Here is a 22,838-nt window from a genome sequence, read left to right on the forward strand (position 1 = left end):
GGGATTCCGACGAGGTGTCCCTGCGGTGGGAGTATAATTCACGAGGTTCGTGGGAAGGAGGAATACGACACTCTCCCCGGCAAGCGTTTCTTCACCTGCATAAACTACGAGGTATAAAACGGGTTCTTGTCTTTTAAATTATGTCTTCTGTTTTTGTCTGTTAATTAACAATCTGATATAGTTTATGTGTTGTTACCAAGGCTGATGGTTTTCATTATCGTCAGCCTTGGGTCATTGGTGTGCAGGAGCATATCGAACGGCTCACAAGTCGTGTGGAGGAGGTGGAGGCGGTGATCAAGTGGCTGCCGGAAGTGAATAATAAGATCAAGAGTCTGGAGGTAATCTGACTTCCCACTTATGAATTTTGTTTTGTAATTTTTTTCTTATCTTTTATACAGTGACTAACACCATCTCATTGTCATTTCCTTGAACAGGCAGAGGTAAAAGCCCTCACTGTGGAGGTTGATAGGCTCACTGGAAGGTTTATAACCTGACCGTGCAAGTGGATCACTTGGAGAAATGCTGCTTCGACTGAAAACACAAAGGTAACCACACTATCCCTAGAGTTGTTGCCTAATAATGAATTTGAACTTGAACTAGAGTAGGTTAGAGTAGTAGTAGAATTTAAACTTGAACTGAACCAAAACTGAAGTAGTTGTGTAGTTAAGTAGTTAAGTTAAGTGTAATCAATTTTTGAATGGTCTGTGTGAACTTGTATTTAAACTTCAACTGAACCAGAACTAAATTTAAACTTGAAATAATTAATTTGAAAACCTGATTTGATGTTTATTGAATGGTCTGTGTGAAGTAGTTGTGTAGTTAAGTTAAGTGTCATCAATTTTTAGTGGTTAGAAGGTGTTTACTTCCTTGTACTTGCAAACCCAAAAGTAGTTTAAAAACCTAGCTAATCGACATCTTAAAACATAAACGAAAACTTAAAAACTTCAATACTCAATCCAAGTTCATTCTTGAACATTGTTGGAGGGAGCTTCGGTTTGATCAAAAATGGAGATCACACAGTCTGACATCAAATGGTGCAAAGGAGAAAAGGAAGGAAACTGCGGATGAGGTGGGTCGCGAGGAAGATGTTAGACCTCCCGGAGTCAAGGCTAGCAAAGCAGCAAAACGCAAGAAGCATGGCAATGAAGCAGCGTTTGATCAGATCGAAACCATTCTAGCAGCCAAGAATATTTTATCCAAACAGAAAATACTTGATAGGTTGCTAGGCAAAAACGCTGATACACTTACAGATCAAGAGCTTGCTCTAAAAAACAAACTCATATCTGAATTGCTTTAAGTTGGTGAGTGGTTATTTTTTTTGAAATTTACAGTTGGTTGCTAGGAAATGCAGTGTATGATGTTTGTGTTTTAATCTTTTCCTTGATGTATATTGATATTGTAACTGTTGTGCTTTGTAGGTCACGGGTTCAAAGAGGAGGATGCGTGGATGGTTGCAGGTCTCTGTTTCTTTATGTATCAAATCAAGTCACGGGTGGTAATGTAGTAGTAGGTGGTTGTAGTGGTAGGGTATGTAAGATGGAATCACGGGAGAGTGTAGTTTTTTTCAACTTTCTACACTCGTTTTATGTATCAAATCATGGGCATGTCCCCACGGCTTTACTTTTGTACTCACGGGTGTATGTACCCACATGCTACTTGCTTCAATGTTTTTCTATATAAATGACTATGTGTTTCATTCATGCATTTTATCAAAACTATCTTACCATCTCGTAATCTTACCATCAGCCATACTTTTATCAAAACTAGAATGACCATCTCGTAATCTCACCTACCAACACCACTACGAGAATCACCAACCAACACCACGAGAATCACAACAACAATCAAACAAGAATCACCAATCAACACAAGGAATCAACTCTACTACTACTCAACCCCACGGATCATCTCTACCATTCAACAAAGGTAAGTTGAAAACCCCACGGATCATCTCTACCGTGGCATCACAAGATCTTTGGATTTGGCACGCTTTTTTCGGCTTACCAGGTACCCTAAACGATATCAATGTTCTTGATCGGTCTCCAGTTTTTGATGACATCTTACATGGTCGAGCCCCTAAAAAGTTCAAGGTCAACAACCACACTTATCGTATGGCGTTACCTTACCGACGGCATTTATCCTCCATGGGCAACATTTATCCAATCCATCCCACTTCCTCAAGGTCGTAAAGCACAGAAATTTGCAGAAATGCAAGAATCCGCCAGAAAAGATGTCGAACGGGCTTTTGGAGTATTGCAATCGAGGTTTGCAATTGTTAGGAACCCAGCTCTACAATGGGACAAGGAAAGGATAGGAAAAGTAATGATAGCTTGTGTCATATTGCACAATATGATAGTAGAGGATGAACGAGACGGATACGCTCCAATTGATACATCTGAGTTTGAGACAGGACAGTCTAGCAGAAGTTCGGAGGCGAGAAGCAGGGATAGTGTTAATGTCACCCCTGATATGTTAGCCATGCGGAGAGAAGTTCGAGATGGCGACAAGCATCATCGTTTGAAAGCTGATTTAGTGGAAAATATTTGGCAAATGTTTGGTGATGAAGATGAATAAATAAGTTATGTATGTTAGAAAAATTTCTCATTTATGTAATGTATTTTTAATGTAATGAATAAAATGTTTTCATAATTTTAATAATATGTTTTAATATTTTATTCATCTTTTCTGAATATTTTAATTTTTTTTTTTAAATTAATATTATTATTTTATTCTTATGAACTCCTTCTTCGGGTTCACTAATGCAGAAAACAGCATATCCGAGTTCATAACTGTACATGGGCCCACAAAAATATAATAAAAAATGTTGGTGAACCCCAAAGAGGGGTTCACCAATGCTCATGCTCTTAGATCACTGATGACATCACTGTCCTAGTGGAAGCCATTAAATAGCAAAAACAAAATAAAAATCCATTGACTTATTGTAGTACGTAACAATTGACTTCCTCCTATTTCATCATCAATAATGGTGCTGATATAAAATACCTTAATTTCTGAAGATTTGTGTGGATAGATGTAGCTTTCATCTTTCTTAAAAAATTTCCTCAACTAGCTTTCATCTCTTGCAAATTGTTAAATAAAGATTCAGTTTTTTTTTTGGTTAGTTTAAAAGATTCATTTTCTTTGAACAAATCGAGATTCTTCCTTGTCTGAAGATTCTTTCTATAAACAAGTGATCGAAGAATCTTTCAACTACCACTCCCTACATATTTCCGAAGAAACATATCCACTTTTCCATTTACAACAATATAAAGTGCGAGGAAGAAGAAAGAAGATATGGCCACGTGTCCTCCTTTCGACTTCTCGGCGAAATATTACAACGGTGGCGGAAGCGGATGCGAGAGGCGGAGCAGCTTCTTCGGAGATACTACGGTGCTCGACCAAGGCGTTGGGTACGCCGTTATTCTCGGGTTTGGTGCTTTCTTTGCCGTCTTCACATCTGTGTTGGTTAGTCTTCGTTTCCCAAAACCAAAATATTACTTTACAAAAAAAAAAAATATATATTATTATGAAAAACTAAAAATAATATCTCTTCTTTGATTTACTCGTGACCACACAAAAATGTATACCTTTTTTTCTTAATGTATACCTTATCTTATGAATTATTTGCTTCAGAGTAAAACAAATGTTAGTACTTTCCAAAGGTGATATATGCCCAAGCTAGACGTTAATAAGGATTTTCCACTATTTTGTCCTCCAACTAATTGTAGTTTGGTCGATAATATATATGAAAACCGTGGCCAGAACAGACTTTGAAATTTAATGAAGTATACACATTTTAAGATGTTGACAAAAAAAAATACACATTTTAAGATAAATTTTAGTAAATTTATGTATTAAAATGATATAATCTATATATATATATATGTCTGAACAAAATCTGTATATATTAATTTTTGAAAATTTGAAAGTCAAAACTAATGTATTTTTAGGATAATATATGCATAATGGTCTTAACTATATCTATCTAAATACGAGTGTTATTATATAGAGAATTTGTACTCCATACACACCAAATATCCTCTATTTGCATTACATACTCTATATCCCTTCAATTTTCTTTCCCCTATCATTATCATTTTCTTCCCATTATGGTATCTCACCCTTTTTAGTATATTGAGCTAATTTGCTCTATTATATATTCAGTTTTTATTTGATAATTTTTAGAATAAAAACAATACTCTAAATTCGAATACACTAGTTTGCGCAGGCTAAAAATGGTTTGTTTCGTTCCATGGTCATATTCAAAAGATCTGGATAACAAAACTTGATGGAACTTAACAAATAACTTCTTTTTCTTGAACAAGGAACATAACAAATAACTAATTTGATACTTATCCGAAACAAAACAGATCCTGGATATAAATATATTGAATAGTGTACGCGGTTTGGGAGTTCGATTGAGTACGACAGTTCACTGATTCGATAAAAATTGGATTATGATAAACAAATTCTGGGATAATGAATGTAGGTTTGGTTAGAGAAACGATATGTGGGGGCTCAACATACCTCTGAATGGTTCAATACAGCTGGAAGAAACGTCAAGACAGGACTCATTGCGAGTGTCATTGTGTCACAGGTAAAAACATGATTTTAATTAAGACAATAATTGTTGAAAAAAAAACAAATTCAGACAATATATATATATATATATATATATATATGTATGTATTTAATTGTTATAATGAAATACAATTAGTCAATTACTGATTTATATTCCTGGTCGATGGATGCGTAGTGGACATGGGCTGCGACAATACTCCAAAGTTCAAACGTCGCATGGCAGTATGGTGTTAGCGGACCGTTTTGGTACGCTAGTGGGGCCACCATACAGGTTAATTCCCAAAATATTAACTATACAATACATTTATATGTATTTTATAATATGGTTTAGTTTATATATACATAATGCCATGTGGATGATCGATGATTAACAAAATAGGTACTCTTGTTTGGTGTGATGGCGATTGAAATAAAAAGAAAAGCTCCTAATGCTCACACGGTCTGCGAAATAGTGAAGGCTCGGTACATACAATCTTAATTATTATCTACTTTATTTAAAAAGACACTTGAACCAAGCTGAATTATCTTGCAGAACTAAGCCAAAATTTACTAGAAACCGAACGGTTCTATGAAAATCCAAATTAAGTAAACAAATGAAATAAGTGATATAATCAAATGAACTGAAACTGATATGTGATCCCAAATAGTAATAATTAACTAAGGATAAATGTGGTTATATTTGATGGTCTGGTACTGGTCGGTCCAAGGACTAGGCATGGTTTATTTGTGATTTAATGTTCTACTAGATTTTGACCCGTCCTTGAAAGGGCGGGTATATTTTTTGTTTTAACGTTTTTGAGAAATTTAACTTTTATATTTATGTTATTTTTTTGTAATCATATTTATATTAAATGTTGATTTAATTGAATATAATTTTTGGTAACTATATTAAATATGTCAAACTGCATAACTATTCACTTATACTATATGCATTTCAGATTTTTTTTTTTAAAAAATTATAAAGTTTGCAATATATTATATTTTTTTATTAGTTACCTAACATAATAGTCAAAAATATCCGTACTTAAAAAGATCTGAAAATTAAAATCTCATACTCTATTAGACCTATATACTTAAACTTTTCTTAAAAAATGTTATATCCAAAAACCAATATGAAATTCAACCTGCACCGAAAACTGAACAAAACATTTGAAAAGTGTTTGAAAAAGATAAATTCTAATATATTATGTTATATATCTATATATATGGTTAATATGGTCTTCAATAACTTTAAGTAAAATCACATTTAATAAATGTTGTTAATTAAATGACTTATTTAAACTCTGTTAAGCTAAATGAGTTTATATGAATTTTCTATTTCTATTAAAAATCCAGTTAAACCCTGTTAAATCCTATTTTAACATTATGTGCTTTGTAAATTAATAGAGAGTTAAGTTTTTTAACTCTGAAACCAGAATATTATATTTAGTTACATAAAATAAAGAATTATATTTCATTTTTGAAAGAGTAAAACATGGGAATAATTAGTTGGACATAACACTTTTAAATTGGCATGATTCTGATTTAATAAAATAGATTTAAATTTTAATATACGACTGTTAAAAAACAGTATATGATTTAAATAGACTAATATATACCTTAACATTCATTAACTATGTTGATATTAGTATTATTATTGGGACTGTGTTAATGGTGTTCATATAGGTCCTAATTTAATATGGTCCATAACAGATTAAATTCTAATCTGCTGTTTTAATAGAATAGATTTCTGAGAGTTGAGACTAATTTCTTTTTATATGTTTTTGGTAAATCAAGGTGGGGAACCGCAACACATATAGTGTTCTTGGTGTTTTGTCTGGCGACAAACGTGGTAGTGACGGCTATGCTATTGCTCGGTGGCTCGGCCGTGGTGAATGCTCTCACCGGAGTGAATATATACGCTGCAAGCTTTCTGATTCCTCTCGGTGTCATTGTTTATACTTTGGCAGGAGGACTTAAAGCTACTTTCCTCGCAAGCTATGTTCACTCTGTCATAGGTAATTACAAAACTCAAAAATAATATCTACATATTTATATAAACTATATTTCCGCAAACAACTATTGTCTGAAATAAAAATAACTCAAAATTATCAACCGGTTAATATACACATACTTTTAGAATTGTTCCATATTCATAAGCTGAACCGATTATATTCAAACAGATAAATTGATAAACCAAAATGAATTTTAATATGGTTAGATATCCTTGCAGTTAATTGTTGTTTATCATCTTTGTTTGGTTTGTTTGTTTGGTTTCAGTTCACGTGGTTTTAGTCGTCTTTGTGTTTCTGGTCTACACTTCGAGTAGTGAGCTTGGGAGTCCCTCTGTGGTCTATGACCGGCTAAGAGATATGGCCGCTAAGTCAAGGATATGCACTGAGCCACTCTCACACCACGACCAAGCTTGCGGTCCGGTCGACGGCAACTACAAAGGCTCTTATCTCACCATGTTGAGCTCTGGTGGTGCTGTCTTCGGTATCATCAACATTGTCGGAAACTTCGGCACTGTCTTCGTCGACAATGTGAGACTATTTTCAACTAAGTCTATAATTCTTATATTCCAAAGATTGAATATGAGCTCTGACACCATGACAACACCATTACAAACAGATAGGTTACAAGCACATAAGCATTTATAGTTTGTTCTAGTAAGATTTATTTCCCAAAAGTGTATGTATTTGAAATATGATATGTTAAATTTTGAAATATGAAATGTTACATACAGTATTAAACAAAAAAATTATCAGTACTCGTCACTATGACACGCATTTTGGAAATGTGAAAGGTTACATTTTGAGTAATTCGGAATCGCATAAACATTTCATCATTGTGTTATTTGTTTTTGTTAGGGTTACTGGGTGAGTGCAATAGCTGCTCGACCTTCATCAACCCACAAGGGGTATTTGCTTGGTGGACTCGTGTGGTTCGCTGTGCCTTTCTCTCTAGCCACCTCCTTAGGCCTCGGCGCACTTGCCCTAGACTTGCCTATAAGCGCAGATGAGGCTAATCGAGGTCTAGTCCCGCCTGCTACTGCCATTGCTCTCATGGGTAAATCAGGATCCTTGCTTCTTCTCACTATGCTTTTCATGTAAGTACAGTTTCTTGATCATATAAAGTTATCAACAAAATTTTGGCATACCTAAAAAGTAGAGCAAACAGAATCTTTGGATTATTTTTACGAAATTTCCGTATGATTTAGATTGATATGTTTTTGGTTATCTTATTTTATTACAAATAAAGTATGTTTTATAAGTCACTACTCAATTTGATTCCGTTTTGGTTTGTTTGGTTTTACCAACTAAATGCTCATCAGAATTATGATAGTTATGGTCACTGTTTATCCTTAGGGCTGTAACATCAGCTGGTTCTTCCGAGCTTATCGCGGTATCATCTCTCTTCACCTACGACATCTACCGAACATACATAAATCCTAGAGCAACCGGAAAACAAATCTTGAAAGTCTCAAGATCTGCGGTTCTTGGATTTGGATGTTTCATGGGGATTCTTGCAGTGATCTTGAACAAAGCCGGTGTTTCCCTCGGATGGATGTATCTCGCGATGGGAGTTCTCATTGGCTCTGCGGTTATCCCCATCGCTTTCATGCTTTTGTGGAGCAAAGCTAATGCATTTGGTGCTATTCTTGGGTCGATCTCTGGCTGTGTTCTTGGGATTGTTACTTGGTTATCCACCGCAAAGATTCAGTACGGACGTGTCGATCTTGATACCACAGGGAGAAATGCTCCCATGCTTGCTGGTAACCTCGTTGCTATTCTAACAGGTCAGGATTCTACTACTTTGAGGAAATTTCGGCTTCGTTCCATTTCTTTCTTTCACTTGAGTTCTTATTTATTTTGTGCTGGTGTTGTTTGAATTCTTGCTCTTTCTTATCTTTTTTTTGGTCAATAATACTAGGTATAATTAGGTTTTTGGGTTGGATTTTAGTAGTTGGTGGATAAAAAAATTTACAAAATCAAAGTAGATAACCAAATTAAAATACATTATGTTTTTGGAAATAAATGAAAGTAAAACATAGGACCATGGTAAAATGGTTTCATCACTCTCTCTATATTCAACATCTTCTTTTTTATCTTTTTAACATTCCACATCATCTTATCTCTCTTCCACCTCATTTATTCAACATCCACTTCATTCTAAACTTATATAATGATTTGTTTTAAGAAATTTAACACTCTACCCCACAACTTTTAATTTATATTTTTGTTTTTACAACATAATAAATACATATTTATAATTTGATTATAATTAACCTAAAAACTAAAACAACATATATTTAATAATATTTATTTTGAATTATTATACTTCACTTACTTTTTATAATACGAAAAATTAATACTATAAAAAAATATTAAGAACATCTTCATTTGGTGGGAAACCAAAATTTGGTATATTTTGGGGCTGGTTGGAAGTTTGGTTTTAAAATTGATAATTGTTGGAATTTTTGGAAGTTAAACGGAAAATTAGAAGAGTTTTGGATGTTGAAAGGATTATTATTGGGATCCATTTAACCAAAAAAAAAGTTTAAAACACTAAAATAGTTGATTATAATGAAAAATGATATTTTTTCTGTATCCAAATGAAATAGAGTAGTCTCTATTTATAAATTAAAAAAATCTTGAATTTTGATATAATTTTTTTAAATAGTTTATTATAAAATAAATGGGTTCGAATTATTGGATGGGGATAAAAATCAAAGAAAATCTGCACATCCAATGAGAACACAACATTTAAATCTTATCATGAATTAAAAAATAAATAGTGTTAGCTTGCACGCGTGCATGCCCTCAACATTTATACCCGCTCACGGTGCCATGGGCCACAAAAAAAAATTTCAACCATTGAAACTTTCCAACACTTGTTAAGCCCACGTATATTTACGCAGAAATTCAACACCCTCACTGCATGGTCACAACCGTTGAAATTGGTTTTCAACACCCTCGTTGTGGATGGTCTAATGAAAAACCTAATTAATGTATGATAGTTTCAGCTTGTTTTTTTAATGTACCGACCAGTTTCTAATATTACTCTGAACGGTTTTTTACATGATTATTCCTGTTTGGTTTTTGTTCGATTTTTGTAACATTTTGTTTTTGGTCCTGTCTTACGTGTAAATATAAAGGAGGGTTTATCCATGCGGTGTGTAGTCTAGTACAGCCACAGAACTACGATTGGTCGACGACGAGGGAAATCAAAGTGGTGGAAGCTGAGGCTCCAGGGGACGATATCGATGTTCCTGTAGAGGAGCTAAAAGAAGAGAAGCTGAGAAGAGCCAAAGCTTGGATTGTTAAATGGGGTCTTGTCTTCACTCTCCTCATTGTTGTCATCTGGCCAGTTCTGTCTCTCCCAGCACGTAAGTATTTCCCACATATATAAATCAAAATTAAATTATTTATTCATACCTAAACTTAACGTTGACTGAAAGTTTGACATCAAACAATCATGCATTGTCCATCGATTTCAGATGTTGAATGTGCTTGAAAGTTATCAATAAGTAGTTGGTTTAATGGTGAAGTTTCTTAGTACAAAAAATGTATGAACTTTGGATGTCAAAAAATTGATTCACGTTGAGAGAAGTCTATACTTTAAAATATTACATGATTTGGCTGTCATGCTACGTGGATGTACAGATTCATAACCTTATAATCATAAAAGAATAACTAAATATTATCGTTCTTGCAAAGGTTAGAGACTTAGAGATGAAGTCATTTCATCTATGTTTATTACCGTCGTCTCTTTTAGCCTGTAGACGTCTCAAAAACACCAAACTTTACAATAACAAGCTGTTAAAAATTGCTGATAAATCATTAACATCAATTAAACATTCGAAATATTGCAGGTGTGTTTAGCAGAGGATATTTCTGGTTTTGGGCAATTGTGGCTGTAGCTTGGGGAACTATAGGATCGATTGTGATAATTGGTTTGCCTTTGATCGAAAGCTGGGAAACGATCAAGAGCGTTTGTATGGGAATGTTCACTAACGATAGGTTAATGAACAAGCTTGATGACTTGAACCATAGGCTTCAAGCTTTAACCAAGGCTGTACCAGAAGCTGAGAGGATTTATCTGCTTGAAATCGAGAAGACAAAGAAAACCGATGAAGAAAGTTGAAGAAAGATCAATATGGTTATATGAAAGATTGATTTTCTTCTGCTTTTGTTTATATGCTTTGCTTGCCCGTTTTTCTAGTTTGTGTGAAATCATATCAGAACTATCTCCTATTGTACAATGTGTTCCTTATCTAATGTACTATGCACATGCTAATTTGTTCTTATTTCACTTGTCGTCCTTCTTTTATTGGTTTGATTTTTCTTCGACACTTGGAAGATGCACATAAATGATCATTGTTTATGAAAAAATAACATTTGTAAATTTTTAACTGTAGAATACTGAATTGTACGACTTCTCCCTAGATACCGAAAAGGCGAGAGCTTTGATATGGACATATGACCTTGGTCAATATTCATGTAGTTTTCTAGACAACATGTCCAAAACAGTAGCTGTATCAGAGGCCAACCAGATGCACAACTCAATCGACTAAGGAACCAACCAGGTCATAAAAATCATACCTCAAAAACCAAGACAAAATAAACTATCAAGCTAATTGACTTTAATTCTTAACTCAACAGAGCTCCAAGGCTATGTAGAATCACTTCAAAAGCTGCCTGGAAATCTATGCAATTTACAAACTAGAGGTTCTTTAATTCATGTAGTTGCCAAGATATTCTAGCCCAACGGTTTGGCCTACCCTAAAACCAAATTTGAATTTCAAGATCATCATTTTGAATACTAATATTTTAAGAGGATCATATTGGGTAACTGACTCAGATCCCAGGATCTGAAGAAAACAAAGAAGAAGATGATAAAGTTGACGACGTGGTCTCAATTGATTCCTCATCAAATGAGGTGTTTCTAGAAGAAGAAGGTTCTGAGAAATCTGGGATTAGCTCCTCCTAAGCGAGCATGAAGTGAATCCACCTCTAAGCACATGCAGTCTCACTTTTCCAGCCATATGACGCGGTTCAGTCCCCGTATCTTCATGTACAAACCTTTGTGTCTAGCCGGGTTCACTCCAAAAAGTTGGCTGACATGGTGCAATCAAACAAAGGTATGATTAATACCTAGCTCGAAATGTAATTTATGAATGATTTGTGGACTTAGATGAGTATGATAAGCGGGGATAAATCTTGAATAAGACAATGATGCAGTTGCAGTATTACTCAGAGGTCATGCCTGATCGTTCTCCACGCTTTAGAGCTCTCATCATCATTTCTACCTACAACTGGATTCTCACTACATACAAAACCATGTCTCAGTGGATAGAGCAAGGCTGGTCTACCAAATAGCGCATGGAATTCTGTTTGATGTTGGGAGTTTGAACTACAAGCAGATTACGAGTTTGGGAATTCTCCAGAAGAACAACTCTTGATAGCTCATCTTTCCTCTTTTTTTATTCACCGAAATGCTTCAGAAGCAATGTCAGCCTTGACCTAGGGCAGGAGAGAAAAACTTTCGTCCAACGCGGTACAAGAAGGACAAGCGAGTAGGTGAGAACTATGGACACATCAAGAACAAAGCCAAAATGAAAGAAAATAAATTTCTGGTGGAAAACTTCTACTCAGTCAACTCGAACTCCACCACCTCTTCTTCCACCATCTGGTTCAGGATCTTGATCAGGACCTAAAATGGTGTCCAACTACGAGCTTGGTTCTATCCAAGTACTGTAGGGAACTGTGACTCAGGAGAGCTGTTGGATACTCATCAGGGCACGGCCAAGGCTCTCTAAACTTTCACTGGTATTGTTCAAGACCTGGTTCGATCAACTGCAGGTTAGTTTTTTTTTCTATTTTTATGAACTTAGTTGTCAATGTTTGTGTTTTCAACTCGTGTGCTCACAAGCAGGGAGAGAAGAAGAAGACTGAGATGAAACGCAATCTTGTTGGGGGCAGGAGGAATCGTCTCTCTTTGTTTTTATATTTTACTTTTGCAATTGCATCTTTTGTTGAAATCTTTATGATCCTATTTTCAGACAATCTCGGTTTATGGGCGAGCATTTATGTGTTGTCTTTGATTAAGATGTAGTAAATACTTGAAACTTTTTAGGATAATCAAAATAATTAGATGTTAGCCATGTTTCTGTTGAATACTCGTGTGTGTGTGTGTTTGGATTAGATCTTTATCTTAGGTACTTTTGAGACGCACAAATTAAAAAAGGGGTGATATAAGATGTATGATCAGAGCAAATATGAAGTAGTTCATGAAGTGCGACATGAGCTACTAGACAGAGGAAATGAATGAAGTGGAAGATTTACTTTGGAGCAGCTTAAGGGAAGTCATTAAGAAAAAGTAATCACCTTTTAAGAAAAAGAAAGATTGCCTTAATTGGCGAAGAACACAAAAGGAAAGGTTTAAGATTTGTAGGTCTTTAGTTATAGGGTTGCTTCTAAGTATAAGGAGGCATGTGGGCATCGAATGTGTCGTCAACACACTTAGAGAGATTTTAGCTGAGAGAGTTTTGGTGAAAAGACAAAACAAAACACTAAGGAGTTAGGAACGTGAGTGATTCAAGAGGCTTTGTACAAGTTCTTAAACATAAGAGACTAGTTCAAAGGATCAAGGTTTGTCTTGAACTTGATAAACAATTGTTTTTAAATAAAAATTATAAGTGCATTTAAAGAACTAATGTAGTAGTTGTATTTCTTGGAAAAAGATTCCTTTGTGCTATAGTGTGTTTTACTTTTTGTAGAAGATAATTCTCACATTTATAAATAGAGAAGCAAAGATGTTTCGACTATGATGGAAACAAAGTCAAAGATGAAAACAAGATGCCCTGCATCAGAAAGAAATATAAAACCAAAACAGAGCCAAAAACAGGGAAAGCAACAAAAAACCACAGTATGTTGGTCTTCAAATACTTTATGTTGGTCTTCAAATACTTTTCTTGAAAACCAACCCATCGGGACATAGTATTGTAGGAAAAATAAAGTACGCGCCAGTTACTTAATAAACCACAAGTATGTTGGATACACCAACGTCCTCAAAGATCAACGTACATAGACGTTATATGCTGGAGATGTCCATCAGGACGGGTAAATCCATCTTGTTTATCGTAGGCAACATTTATTGCACGTAAAGTGTCGATCATGACTACCTTCAGAACCTGGCGGGGCACATTGATTGGCTTCAAAATCTCCTCATTCATCATCTTATCAACTTCTACAATCAACTGATGAAGCTTTCTGAATGCTTCTTCTTCAGTAACTCCATATTGCTTCTTATAACAGTTGACCGAGCCCGTCAGATATCCTTTGCTCATGTCATCCTAATCATGTTACGTAAATGTTAAATCTATTATCCAACTAAAAGACCAAATGAATCATCGAAAAAATCAAATCTTTTACTTACCTCATAGCCAAACATATCATTAGGTACTCGTGCTTTTGTGGTCATTGCTCTAACGAGTTTTTCTCTAGATTTCAACCACTCATAAGCTTCTTCCTTGCAGATATTCTCCATGGCCATCAAAACACATGCCAAAGTAAAATCTACAGCAATCTCGATTCCAGCAACGTCTAGGTACTCCTCAAAGCTAGGCAAGTGATCCACGCTTGCCCATTTGGCGAGTTGAAGGTTGCTTCTCATATATATCTTGAACTGGAACACTACAAGAAAACAGCGACATACTGAGGGAAAAAATCGTCGGTATGTCGTCGGAATAACGCTATTCCGACGACATACCGACGAAAAAAGTCCTCGGAAATAACTCCTCGGAAATTCATTTTTCCTCGGAAATCCCTCGGAAATTTCCGACGGAATTCCGAGGAAATGAATTTCCGAGGAAATTCCGAGGACCACAAGTTCGTCGGAAAGTCCTCGGAATATTCCGAGGAAGATGTCGTCGGAATATCCCGAGGGATACACTTCCTCGGAATATTTCCAAAATTAAAAAAAAAATATAAATTTATTTTTTTAAATTGAAATTCGAAAATATAAAATTAAAATTGAAATAGAAAACATATTTAAAATACAAAAAATAATAAAATAGCTTTTATAAATAAAAAAAAATGTTTTTTAAATTCAAAATTAGTTATAATAAATATAAATATTTTTATAAATATGAAATCATCTTTTTATAAATACAAAATAGTTTTTATAAATACAAAAAATAATAAAATAGTGTTTATAAATCAAAAAAATGTTTTATAAATACAAAATTAGTTTTAATAAATATAAATATTTTTATAAATATGAAATCATCTTTTTATAAATACAAAATAGTTTTTATAAATACAAAAAATAATAAAATAGTGTTTATAAATAAAAAAAATGTTTTATAAATACAAAATTAGTTTTAATAAATATAAATATTTTTATAGATATGAAATCATCTTTTTATAAAAATAAAATAGTTTTTATAAATACAAAAATAATAAAATAGTGTTTATAAATCAACAAATGTTTTATAAATACAAAATTAGTTTTATAAATATAAATATTTTTATAGATATGAAATCATCTTTTTATAAATACAAAATAGCTTTTATAAATACAAAAAATAATAAAATAGTGTTTATAAATCAAAAAAATGTTTTATAAATACAAAATTAGTTTTAAAATATGAAATCATCTTTTATAAATCCAAAAATCGAATTTATATACAAAAAACATTTTTTATATTTAAAAATAGTTTTTATAAATACAAAAACTAATAAAATAGTGTTTATAAATCAAAAAATTGTTTTATAAATACAAAATTAGTTTTAATAAATATAAATATTTTTATAAATATGAATCATCTTTTATAAATCCAAAAATCGAATTTATGTACAAAAAACGTTTTGTATATTTAAAAATAGTTTTTATAAATACAAAAAATAATAAAATAGTGTTTATAAATCAAAAAAATGTTCTATAAATACAAAATACAAAAAAATGCTTTATAAATACAAAATTAGTTTTATAAAAATAAATAATTATAGATATGAAATCATATTTTTATAAATACAAAATAGTTTTTATAAATACAAAAACTAATAAAATAGTGTTTATAAATCAAAAAAATGTTTTATAAATACAAAATTAGTTTTAATAAATATAAATATTTTTATAAATATGAAATCATCTTTTATAAATCCAAAAATTGAATTTATATACAAAAAACGTTTTGTAAAATCCAAAATCGATTTTATAAATACAAAAATAATAAAAAATTTATAAAAAAGTTCTAAATCAATACAACACAACAAATTATCCAACCAAATCACAATTCTAAACCTATTACACAACCAAATCACAATCCTAACCAATCACCCTAACAAAAATCTAACAAAAAACTTCTAAAATCATCAAATCTACTTAAAAACCTAACAAATAGAACCTAAGAGAGTGGGATAGGGTCCTTACATGATTTGTGTAGGAATAGAGAGGATTCGCCAGAGAGATCGTCGCGAGAGAAGGGGGAGATCGCCGGAAAAAGAGAGAGATCGCCGGAGGAAGAAGAGAGAAATGGGGGAAGAAGAAGTGTTTCGTGTCTATAAAACCTAGGGTCCGACGGAAACTATCCGTTGGAATTTCCTCGGTATTTTCAATTTCAATTTTCGCGAAATATTTGGCGGCTTGTTTGCCCGGTTAAATGAAAATATTCCGAGGAAATTCCGACGGCCACTTAAATATCCGTCGGAATTTCCTCAGAATATTCCGAGGAAATACCGAGGAAATCATATTTCCTCGGAATATACCGATGAAATACCGAGGAAATCATATTTTTTCGGAATTTCTATTAATTTATATTGTTCCTCGGAATTTCCTCGGAATATTCCGAGGAAATTCCGAGGAACACATGTTTGGGGTTTCAAAACATCAAATTTTTTTGCCCTATATCATTTCTTATACAAATGCAATGCATACCATTGAGGAATCTTTGTATAGATGATCATAAACCATGAAATAACAAAATTTCAAAACGAATTGTAAGTATTTCCTTTACCGTTCATTAAAGTGTATAAGTGTTTCTCTTATGTTGTGGGGATTTCGTTCATACAATCGGAAAAGTGTTATATAAGTGTTTCACTTAAACAAATTTTGACTTCATAATCAGTCTAAGACACTTAATAGGGGTTATATTAGTGTTATTCAAACCGCAAAACTTTGTTTTCGGTTTAAAAACCCTACTTCCTCGGAAAAGCCTCGGAATATTCCGAGGAAATTCCGAGGAAAAACAAGTGTTCCTCGGAATTTCCTCGGAATATTCCGAGGCTTTTCCGAAGAAACAGAAACCCTAAAAGCAAAGCCCTTAATCGTCGGAAAAGCCTCGGAATATTCCGAGGAAATTCCGAGGAACACTTGTTTTTCCTCGGAATTTCCTCGGAATATTCCGAGGCTTTTCCGAGGAAGTAGGGTTTTTAAACCGAAAACAACGTTTTGCGGTTTGAATAACACTTATATAACCCTTATTAAGTGTCTTAGACTGATTATGAAGTCAAAAATTTGTTTAAGTGAAACACTTATATAACACTTTTCCGATTGTATGAACGAAATCCCCACAACATAAGAGAAACACTTATACACTTTAATGAACGGTAAAGGGAATACTTACAATTCGTTTTGAAATTTTGTTATTTCATGGTTTATGATCATCTATACAAAGTTTCCTCAATGGTATGCATTGCATTTGTATAAGAAATGATATAGGGCAAAAAAATTTGATGTTTTGAAACCCCAAACATGTGTTCCTCGGAATTTCCTCGGAATATTCCGAGGAAATTCCGAGGAACAATATAAATTAATAGAAATTCCGAAAAATATGATTTCCTCGGTATTTCATCGGTATATTCCGAGGAAATATGATTTCCTCGGTATTTCCTCGGAATATTCCGAGGAAATATGATTTCCTCGGTATTTCATCGGTATATTCCGAGGAAATTCCGAGGAACCCCAAATTTTGGGTTTCCTCGGAATTTCCTCGGAAATTCGTCGGAATATTCCGAGGATCTCATTTTCCGTCAGAATGTCCGTCAGAATTACGCTGTTTTCTTGTAATGGAATGGCTCAAAAATTTGAAGATGTATAGTTATTACTATAATTACGTCGTTTCCAAAAAAAAATCATTACGATTGCTTACATATTCAATTGTAGCTTCCAAACTGTAAAGCCCTCCTAACTCTGACCCAATTTCTCTTTCAAATTCTTGGAATGTACCAAATATAAACTTAACCACTGATTTCAAATAATCTGGTAGTCCATCCATGGCATGATCCTCGAGATCCCACCTACGTTATCAATATGTATTGTCATCATCATTTTTCTGTGTGATTTTTAATCTAAAATATCAATACCCTGTTAAGTATTTGTTGTAAGAAATTTGTTAAATTATCAATGTTTTAATTTACTTTTTATGTAATAAGACATTAAGGTCTCTATTAATAAATTACATATTTACTAATTAATACTAAAACTGCAAATCTTATATATTAAAATAGAAGTCATGACTTCTTTCATGTGTGATTTTTTTTTAATTTGGACCATCTTTTAGAAATTTTATTAAATGTATTTTATTAAGACTAATAATAATATTTAAAATACTTTAATCATAATATCTTTTGATATCTTTTCATTTTAAATATAAATATATTTATTTTAAAATTCTAACAAATCTGTTTTAAAATATTTTTACAAGATCTTCATTTCCGAAATTATATTTAAATATTTTCACTAATTTCGAAATTAGTTTGAAATATTATTATACATTAATAAATTCAGTAATTGTTTATAAAATGAAAAATAAAAAATTCTGTAATAATAATCATAATCAATCATATTAACAGAAAATTATTATATTGAGCTAAATATAATAAAATTGTATTAAATTTATATATTTTATATATTTTATTTTCGTAAGTATAAAATATTTATATTCAAAAATAAAATCTAATATGTTGGTAAGATGGGTTAACATTAGCAAACTATATAATACATGTATAAAAATTAACATGTATTTCTTTAAAGCTTATAATATAAAATCTTTGTAACTACTTTAATCATAATATATTTTCATTTTAAATATAATATTATTTATATATTATATTTTATAATTCTAATAAATCTGTGTAAAAATATTTTGACAATAATTTAATGTATTTTAAGTTATCATTATAAAATAAAAAGTAAATAAATCATATCCTATTTTATCTAGTTTATAGTCATGATCATGTTAAAATGAAATTATTATAGATAAATAAATATGATAAAAGAATATTCAGTTGATAAATTTATAAATTTTATTTTCATAAATATAAAGTAATTATTTTAAAAATATAATATGATGTATAATGGCTTAAAATTAGCAAACCATATAATACATGTCTAAAAATTAACATATCTTAGATTTTGTATATACAATAATATATTATCTAAAAAGAATAAACATAAAAAATATTAGTAAAAAGAAATACAGTTTTGAAACACGGGTCAGACTTTAGCATAAATTAAATACAAAATACTTTTCAAATATGTTTTCTCATAAATATATTAATTTTCTTAATAACTAAATGCAAATACAATAAGATAAATATATAATAAGATGTGAAAATACATACGGTTTTAAAGAATTTATTAATTATAACATGTAAATTATAAAATTATTGTATTTAAAATAGTTATATAAACATTTAAGTATATGATTAAAGTTAAAAAATATATACCACTAATGTTTAAAAATAATAATTTATATATAGAAAAGTGAAAACAAACATCCGCGCGGTTGCGCGGGTCAAAATCTAGTAAAGTTTAAGGTTATTATGAAAATAATCAATTTTTAGTAAGAACTCAAAAGAGCCTAAATTTATTAAAATTAACAAAATAGTTTATCTAAACAACGTGATATATTTCCCCGATTTTCAGAGACTGGACCTATTTAACTTAGACTATTATACATCTGAAAAATATTAGAAGAAATGTTAAACGACACTGGAGAAAACACAACATGGCGTATCAATTTCTGAAAAGCTAAAATAAAACTATTATGAGGAGTGGAAGCTACTTTAATAATACGACATAGATAATGTACCTTTCAAAGATATCGACGAGGATTTCGACCTCCCGAAGGGAAGCATATTTGTCGCACGTATCATCTAGGATAATTTGCATCGTGTAAAATTTAGTCAGAAAAATTCTCACTCGTGAAAGTTTCGGCTCCAGGTATGTTAGCGTATGGAGGTTCAATTCCACGAGTACGTCTCTGTAGTAAGGTGGCAACTTAGAGTGAAAGTCTTGTTCCTTGTACCATCTTGCATACAAACATTAATATTACACCAAGCTGCAAAAGGTAGATATATTAAATTATAACAAACTTTCGGGAGAAATGATTAGTTACTTTGAAAGGATTTTGAGTTCTTGAAGGTAATGTAGCTGGAGGAATTTAAAGTTAAGCTTGGAAAACTTGAGTAGCGTCAGGTCGCTATCTTCTTCTTTTTCGTAGAACCGGATAAATTCCTCTGCCACTAATATCTCCATGTTTTTATGCTGTGGTAGACCCAAAGAGTTTCGTATAAGCCTTGAGAGATTAGGTTTGCATGTACAACTTAACGACTCCAAGTTACTTAATGTGAAGTTTAAGGCTTCATCCAATATATAATCTGTAGTCGTCCCCATATGAGCAGCTTCATACAAGCTTAGAATACCCTTAGGATCTCTTGTAAGACATTCCTTAAATTCTCCATGGTCCCCTAAGAATCTCCCAAAAACATCTGTTGACCAAGATGAATGTCTTTCGGTCAAATAATAACAAATTAATTATTGTACGTACGAACGCCGGTCATGATCATAACACACAAGTAGGAATAGTCTCAAGTTATTTGTAGATTTCCAAATTTTGTATTAAATATATTTCTGATTCGTACTTAAATTCTTTTATATGAAAAATTGTAAGACCTAGTTTCAAAAGAAAAAAAATTGCAAGGCTTAATATATAATAAATTCAAAATTTGACTTCTATTTATTTCTATAAAATTGAAGTTGTGTTCAAATGTACTGCCAGTGGCGATCCAAGTTAGAAATGATATGCAATAGAAACTCTATAAAATTTATAGAATTTCCCAGTGGCGATCAATCTTAGAAATGATATGCAGTAGAAACTCTATGAATTCATATTCAATAAATTAACAGGTACATTATAAAATAAAATATTATTTGTTCTGAGTTGGATGTTTCTAAATATATAATAATATGATAACATTATAGGATAATAAGTCTTTAAAAAAAATGTAAATATATGATCTTATTAATTAATAACAAATATACAAATTTATATAAATATAAATAAATTGTTTTGTTAGTTTTCATTTACAGTGAGGTTTATCTCTACTTTCCCTTAACATTTCAAAACATTTTGCTATTACTTTATGAGATTACAACTAAAATACATTTATTTCTATGCTATATGTGAAACACACGAAACAATCTAATAAAAACAGTATGAAATCCAATTCCATAAAATTTAATCAATACATAAACATTGAAAGAAATTTTTTCTTATTGTATATAAATATATCTTAAAATATGTATTTTATCAATAAATCTAAAATGAAATTTATGAACATTGAAAAAGTTTTGACATACAGTATTTATATTAAAATTACTCATATATGCTTAATTAACACAAAAATATTTACAAAATAATATCTAAGATTTATATTAATATTTATTGATATATCTGATCTTTGTTTTAAATTGTTTTTATAGATGTTCGAAAATCAAATATCTGAATTCGGATAGTTGTAGAAAGGGTCAATAAATAAATCCTTAAAATCCTAATATCTGGATCCGTCCTATCTTTAACAATCAAAGCTTCATTAGGCTCCTCCCAAATGGAAATCGAACTAGGGACCTAAAGACAATCTCTTTTGAAAATAACATGGAAGCATCACGTACTCCAAAAACCCACTTTGTTGAAACAGGTTCTCTTAGACCCACTTAAATTATATAATTTTAGTGTCTCATTTGAGTATTCTTAAACTGGTACGGTTGAGATTTGTCCCACTAAATCTAACTCAACTCGTGGTCATTCTTGTACTATCTTTTTCTCCACTTTGTGTGTCAGTTAATTGATTTATTTTAGTTGTACACCAAATAGAAATATTTTCTAGATACCCAACTTCGTACTACTAGCTACACAATTCCATGTGCTAAAAAGGATATATGATTGTAAACATAGCCAAAAAATCCTTACCAGAAGAAATGTTGTAACCATATGTCCTGAAAACATAGAAAATGACTGAAACAGTGTACAAATCATCTTCACCCGCCATCATCTCTTCTATCTTTTGGAAACCATCTTTTAGAGTCTCCACGATCTCATCCTCGAAATGATATGCAAGACCAAGTGTCACAAGCAAATAGGTAAAAAGAATTTTCTTCTTAATGCCTTTGGAAGATATGAACATGTTCCTCACTTGTGGCTTTAGTGCCTCTATCTCTCTCCCCAATGCATCCATTTGCTTCCAAAAAGGAAATTATGTACCCATGAATTCACGTATTTAACAAAAAAAACATGACTTCGTATAAGAGAGAGAGAGAGACTTACTGAGAAATCTAGATTAGCAACGAGGGATTGATGATCCCATGTAGAAGGGAAAGGCTTTCTGAAATTACGATTATTTGCTTCATCTTGACAAGCCAGAGAATTAGCCGTCGCTTTCAAAGAAACAAAATGTGCATGCTTACGAGGATATGAGATTACCGGAAAACGATAGAGTTTGCATGCTGAAAATAAATTGGTTTGACAACAAAAGGAGAGTGTCGATCCAAGTTTTAGTCCAAAAACTCCAATGGCTTCCATGTTCACCAATGATGTTATGGGAATCCAGGTTTCACTACCAAATTTATAGGCACAATGTTTTTGTCACATGAAAGGAATAACTTCATAAAGAAGGAGATTTTTATTCTATTATATTTTTTTGCTTTATTTGGTACTAAGTTAGTGGATATGCAAATTGTAATTTACTTTTTCATCTAATTTTTGTTCTTTATCTAAACAAAATTTTATGGCCTCCCCACTTACAACATTTATTAAGATATATTTCATTTTCAAGCTTTGCATAGATATTTGTTTGAATATATATATATATATATATATATATATATATATATATATATATATATATATATATATATATATTATTTTTTGAATTAATGTTAAATTTATTCAAAAACCTGTTTTGTACATCAAGTGCAACTAAATTTGAAAC

At 31.8% G+C, this 22,838-nt stretch overlaps 2 protein-coding genes and 1 long non-coding RNA gene across 4 annotated transcripts; 1 reads left to right on the plus strand and 2 right to left on the minus strand.

The window, feature by feature from the left end:
* The first annotated feature begins 2,926 nt into the window (after window positions 1-2,926).
* On the plus strand, window positions 2,927-10,870 carry LOC103839123 (urea-proton symporter DUR3). 2 transcript variants are annotated; one of them, XR_004451778.1, is made up of 10 exons: window positions 2,927-3,465; window positions 4,490-4,597; window positions 4,757-4,852; window positions 4,961-5,043; window positions 6,358-6,578; window positions 6,841-7,103; window positions 7,431-7,669; window positions 7,929-8,415; window positions 8,448-9,571; window positions 9,719-9,859. XR_004451778.1 is itself a non-coding variant. In XM_009115612.3 (10 exons), exons 1-10 carry the CDS (start codon window positions 3,295-3,297, stop codon window positions 10,705-10,707), a joined length of 2,115 nt encoding a protein of 704 aa, XP_009113860.2. In that variant the 5' UTR covers window positions 2,937-3,294; the 3' UTR covers window positions 10,708-10,870. The 2 variants fall into 2 exon arrangements, 1 of the variants encoding a protein (XP_009113860.2); XM_009115612.3 differs by lacking the exon at window positions 8,448-9,571 and adding an exon at window positions 10,436-10,870 and having other exon boundaries at window positions 2,937-3,465; window positions 7,929-8,359; window positions 9,719-9,949.
* LOC108869882 lies at window positions 3,118-4,483 on the minus strand. The gene is made up of 2 exons (XR_001956397.2): window positions 3,588-4,483; window positions 3,118-3,497 (listed from the first exon to the last, which is right to left on the minus strand). It is a non-coding gene; the product is annotated as an uncharacterized LOC108869882 (long non-coding RNA).
* A 375-nt stretch (window positions 10,871-11,245) lies between the features above and the next one.
* LOC103839120 (terpenoid synthase 28) lies at window positions 11,246-22,706 on the minus strand. The gene is made up of 7 exons (XM_009115610.3): window positions 22,175-22,706; window positions 21,821-22,088; window positions 19,967-20,339; window positions 19,661-19,879; window positions 17,717-17,864; window positions 14,002-14,250; window positions 11,246-13,918 (listed from the first exon to the last, which is right to left on the minus strand). Exons 1-7 carry the CDS (start codon window positions 22,427-22,429, stop codon window positions 13,634-13,636), a joined length of 1,797 nt encoding a protein of 598 aa, XP_009113858.2. The 5' UTR covers window positions 22,430-22,706; the 3' UTR covers window positions 11,246-13,633.
* Window positions 22,707-22,838: the final 132 nt, after the last annotated feature.

The sequence above is a fragment of the Brassica rapa genome, chromosome A09 (assembly GCF_000309985.2).
Source record: "Brassica rapa cultivar Chiifu-401-42 chromosome A09, CAAS_Brap_v3.01, whole genome shotgun sequence".
NCBI classification, from domain to species: Eukaryota; Viridiplantae; Streptophyta; class Magnoliopsida; order Brassicales; family Brassicaceae; genus Brassica; species Brassica rapa.